The sequence below is a fragment of the Coregonus lavaretus genome (genome assembly GCF_964263955.1).
Source record: "Coregonus lavaretus genome assembly, contig: HAP1_SCAFFOLD_423, whole genome shotgun sequence".
Lineage (NCBI taxonomy): Eukaryota > Metazoa > Chordata > Actinopteri > Salmoniformes > Salmonidae > Coregonus > Coregonus lavaretus.
Genome location: NW_028161275.1, coordinates 1 through 5,000, shown reverse-complemented (window position 1 = coordinate 5,000; position 5,000 = coordinate 1). Strand labels below are relative to the sequence as shown.

The 5,000-nt window shown below is 48.9% G+C and overlaps 3 protein-coding genes across 3 annotated transcripts; all 3 read right to left on the bottom strand.

Annotated features, from left to right (window-relative positions):
• Positions 1-621: 621 nt before the first annotated feature.
• Positions 622-933, bottom strand: LOC311120893 (histone H4; the record flags this gene model as incomplete). Its single annotated transcript, XM_084195452.1, has 1 exon — positions 622-933. The coding sequence occupies one exon, from the start codon at positions 931-933 to the stop codon at positions 622-624; it is 312 nt and encodes a 103-aa protein (XP_084051578.1).
• A 2,600-nt stretch (positions 934-3,533) lies between these two features.
• LOC311120889 (histone H3.2) lies at positions 3,534-3,944 on the bottom strand (the record flags this gene model as incomplete). The annotated part of the gene is made up of 1 exon (XM_084195448.1): positions 3,534-3,944. One exon carries the CDS (start codon positions 3,942-3,944, stop codon positions 3,534-3,536), a length of 411 nt encoding a protein of 136 aa, XP_084051574.1.
• A 478-nt stretch (positions 3,945-4,422) lies between these two features.
• On the bottom strand, positions 4,423-4,809 carry LOC311120865 (histone H2A; the record flags this gene model as incomplete). The annotated part of the gene is made up of 1 exon (XM_084195425.1): positions 4,423-4,809. One exon carries the CDS (start codon positions 4,807-4,809, stop codon positions 4,423-4,425), a length of 387 nt encoding a protein of 128 aa, XP_084051551.1.
• Positions 4,810-5,000: the final 191 nt, after the last annotated feature.

Sequence of the window (5,000 nt, the reverse complement as noted above, 5' to 3'; positions counted from 1 at the left end):
GTCTTATGAAGAGGAAGCTAAGCAAAGTCAGCGGCCGTAGACACTCCCCTGCTTGCTTGCTCCCTCCCTCCCTCCCTCCCTCCCTCCCTCCCTCCCTCCCTCCCTCCTCTCTATAGCCTATGCTCTGTGACCGATGGGGAATTGTGTGTTTCAAAAGGGGGGCTTTAATAGGTGTCCAAATGGCACGATTGTTGTGCCAAATAATGCTGGTGATAGAATTGCCCACTTTGGCACCGTCAGACATAGGGCTCCCATTTTGGACTGTGTGTGTGTGTGTGCGCGCTGTCCCCCTCTTTTCGAGCCACGTCTACCGACTCGTGGTTGCTTTATGTTGTCCAAATTCCACTATTGCTTGACCCAAAATAATAACGTTCTTACACTTTGCCACTGTCAGATATAGGCCTCCCTCTGTGCGCTAAAAGTGGACGGGACATTAGAATCCTCTAATTAATACTCCCTGTCCACTCGAAGTGGCTCATACTTTCTTACTAAATTGCATACTAAACATTTTTTGTTATATATAACACTACATGGAATGGGCCCATTTTAAGCGGATGTGGGTGGCTCTTAAAAGAGCCTTTGGGTTCGAGTCGGGGTGTTGAGGTTCCGAAGAGAGTGGGTTTAACCGCCGAAACCGTACAGGGTGCGTCCCTGACGTTTCAGAGCGTAGACCACGTCCATGGCGGTAACGGTCTTCCTCTTGGCGTGCTCGGTGTAGGTGACTGCGTCACGGATCACGTTCTCCAGGAACACCTTCAGGACACCGCGGGTCTCCTCGTAGATCAGACCGGAAATACGCTTCACGCCGCCGCGGCGAGCCAGACGGCGGATAGCGGGTTTGGTGATTCCCTGGATGTTATCGCGGAGAACTTTGCGGTGACGCTTGGCGCCTCCTTTTCCGAGTCCCTTGCCGCCTTTGCCTCTTCCGGACATGGTGTGTTCGCTAGTTGAGTTCAAGTGAATGAATGATTTCAGCGCCGGTGCGCGGTGCGCTATTATCTGCGTTTGGTCGACCTGATTGAGGCCGGCGGCACAGAAAGCGCGCCTCTGTTATATGTTCGGAGGCGTTGCAAAGGGGAGGGCGCTCGTTCTAGGGGACTAGGGAGGAGCGATTTCAAAGATGACGTGAAAGCAACTAACGTGCGCGGGAAACATACTCAAATACTGATATAGGCTATGTGGAACACAAGGCCAAACTGTGACAACTGGGAGATCAGCTAGTACACTGTGTCCCTCTCCTCATATTGTTGTTGTTGTTGTTGTTGTTGTTGTTGCACCTGATTCTACTCATTGAGGACTTGGTAATTTAGGTGACAGGTTGTTCAATCAGCTGTGGCTGTCCAGGCCTACAAGAAAAATGGGTCCTGTTGGGGGTAGCCTACTCTACCGCTGGAGTTGGGAAACACTGAAATGGAAGGGGGACACGCAGTGAGCAAAACTCCTAACCACATAAAAACACAGACACTTGAGATCATTAAGAGCTATAAGGAGTCCATCAACTACCTGGTCAGTCAAGTCATATAGGGGGGGATTTCATGGCCACCTGCTGGAGCAGAAGTCATGTTTGCCAACACTGGCCTTAAAATCATTAGGAGCTATAAGGAGTCCATCAACTAACTGGTCAGTCAAGTCATATAGGGAGGGATGTCATGGCCACCTGCTGGAGCACAAGTAATGTTTGCCAACACTGGCCTTAAAATCATTAGGAGCTATAAGGAATAAATCAACTCATCATTCAAGTCATATAGGGAGGGATCTTAGCACCACCTGCTGGATCAGAAGTACCCTTCACCGTAGGCACAAGAGAGCCATCATCTCTCAACCGGTGCAATTTCCATAAGTATGTGGTAATAAAACAAACAACGACAGCTCCTCATATAGGCAGTGGTTTCACACATTTTTCTCCAAGATGTTCAAACGTTCATAGATGACCAGCAGGGTCAAATAATAAGCACAGTGGTTGTAGAGGTTGCAACAGGTCAGTCAGTACATCAGGAGTAAATGTCACTTGTTGTTAGTGTTGTAGTTCCTATTTCTACGGTGTTGCCTACCTGCAGCAATCATGATTTACCTGCAGTGTTGATTGCAATTACGTAATTTGTCAACTCATAATAACAGATGTTTTGCAAACCGTTGATGTTTAAATAAATGGATTCCCGGTGTCCGGATACCTTTTCTCTTAAGGGATGTGATTGAGTGAATCCAAAGTAAGTTGGTCTAAATACATAATAGGATGAATCATTCAGGTAAAATAACACAATGTCTATTTGAGTCGAATCAACGTAATATAATCCTTTTTACGTCTCTATCATCTTTACTCAATGTATTGGACCACATCAACTCAACTTACTCAAGCTTATCTACTCATAAAAACAAGCAAAAAGATCTACTCAACAATATGACGTGTGCTTTTGTTGACTGTAATAGCTTGAGTACATTCCACAAAGTCATTTTTTACAGTGTATCTAAAGACACGTTTGTTGTGGTGATGCACTTTTTCTTTGACGTTGAACTTGCATTGAACAGACAAATCCATTTCGTTACAACCCTTTTGTAGTATGACTTAGGAATATTTGTTGATGATCCTAATGTCTATGCGTGAATAGTGATTGGTTGTTGGTGAAATATTGCTGAGAACCCATCATTTCCTGGCCTTTTTTCACTATTGAGCTATTTTGAAACATTTGTTTTGCTATTGGATTCATAATGGTGACCTGGGACAAGTAATTAGTGAAACCAGAGTTCAGCAGTTGCCATTAAAGCGATCGAACCAAGTCATCCTAATAGGCTAGTATTAGCCTAAAGCAGGGTTTCCCAAACTCGGGCCACATTTTGGGAGTTTTTGCCCTAGCACTACACAGCTGATTCAAATAATCAACTCATCATCATCAAGCTGGGAGTATTAGAATCAGTTGTGGAGTGCTAGGGCAAAACGCAAAACGCGCACCCCTTGTGGACCCCAGGACCGCGTTTGGGAAACGCTGGCCTAAAGAGCAAATGCTGAAAGGGACTCACCATGAGGTGCAGTACCCACATTTAACCACAAGATGGCCTCCGTGCTCCATTGTAAAGTTTGGGCCTCTGCATGAGTCTCTCAGCAGCACTGCAACATGGGACTTTCAAAGTAAGTTGGCATGCAATGTTTTTTCTGGACTGCATGCAAGGCTATTATTACACACAACTAATAGTGTCAATTATTCATCTGAACACAATTCTTGTTACTATTCGGCCTATATTATCACTCGTTTCTTTTTCCCCTCCTTTGTAAAGCATTTTACTGTGTTACTATATAGTTCAAAGGAAGTGGATGATGCCAGATGGTTGTGTATATACACACACACAAACATTGAAGCTAGACTTCAGGCAACTAAAAAGGTGCAATACGTAGCTTTTAGACGTGTTAGTGAACAACATACATGGTGGCTAATGTAGAGGTGCGTGTATACATGGAACAATTGTGCCTTTTTGATGGAAATATGGAGGTGGCTCTTAAAAGAGCCTTTGGGGGATATTCGAGTTCAGGTCATCCTCATTTATGCGCGCTCTCCGCGAATACGGCGGGCCAGCTGGATGTCCTTGGGCATGATGGTCACCCGCTTGGCGTGGATGGCGCACAGGTTGGTGTCCTCGAACAGGCCGACCAGGTAAGCCTCGCTAGCCTCCTGTAGGGCCATCACGGCGGAGCTCTGGAAGCGCAGGTCGGTCTTGAAGTCCTGGGCGATTTCTCGCACCAGGCGCTGGAAGGGCAGCTTGCGGATGAGTAGCTCAGTGGACTTCTGGTAACGACGGATCTCTCTCAGAGCCACGGTGCCGGGCCTGTAACGGTGAGGCTTCTTCACACCGCCGGTGGCCGGGGCACTCTTGCGAGCAGCCTTAGTGGCGAGCTGCTTCCTGGGGGCTTTGCCACCGGTGGATTTGCGAGCGGTTTGCTTGGTTCTGGCCATGGCGCTGCTCTGACAGTCGGGAGTATAGCCTCGAAATGCCTATGTGAAGTTTATAAAGCCGGCAGTGGCGCCTGCTGATTGGACACCATCTCCCCACCACCCCGATTGGCCCGTTTCGCAGGCCTCCTCCGTTGGCCATTGGACGGGAGGCCCGGCCTCTCCAAAACTCAAACTCCCGGTGCGCGCGCAATAGGACGCCGCCGGCCCTTTACGCGCAATAATAGTCGCCAAAGTCAAGAGTGACAGCTTATAGGCACGTATCATCTAATGCTAGCCTGCTATGGCAAATGAGGCCAAGTAGGTGTTGTTGTTCATGCAAGGCCTCATGTGGGCACAGAATGTCGAAATAGTTGTGTATACACCCACTCAATGTATTGCGGTCATAGAAAGGTACTTTGCGCTTTTGGAGAGCTAGGTGGTTGGCTCTTAAAAGAGCCTTTGGGGGTTGAGTAGTCAAGTTGAAGTCGCAGTAGCGAATTTACTTGGCTTTGACTGCCTTCTCGGTCTTCTTGGGGAGTAGGACTGCCTGGATGTTGGGCAGCACACCACCCTGAGCGATGGTCACACCGCCGAGCAGTTTGTTCAGCTCCTCGTCGTTACGGACGGCCAGTTGCAGGTGACGGGGGATGATACGAGTCTTCTTGTTGTCACGGGCAGCGTTGCCGGCCAACTCCAGGATCTCAGCAGTCAGGTACTCGAGTACGGCGGCCAGGTAGACTGGTGCGCCAGCGCCCACACGCTCGGCGTAGTTGCCTTTGCGCAGCAGCCTGTGCACACGGCCCACGGGGAACTGGAGGCCAGCACGGGATGAACGGGTCTTTGCCTTCGCCCTGGCCTTGCCTCCGGTTTTGCCTCTTCCGCTCATATTGGTAGCTTGAGAAAGTCACAGAAAGTCTGAATGAGCCGCTCGCCACTTCGAGAGCCGTACATATACCTCGCCACAAGAGGCAACGATTGGCCACCGGGCCGGTGTGGCCTTATCCAATTGGAGCGAGGGACAGACAGATGGACAGACAGACAGCCCTAAGCCGGTTCCCACCCACAGGCAGCGAGTGA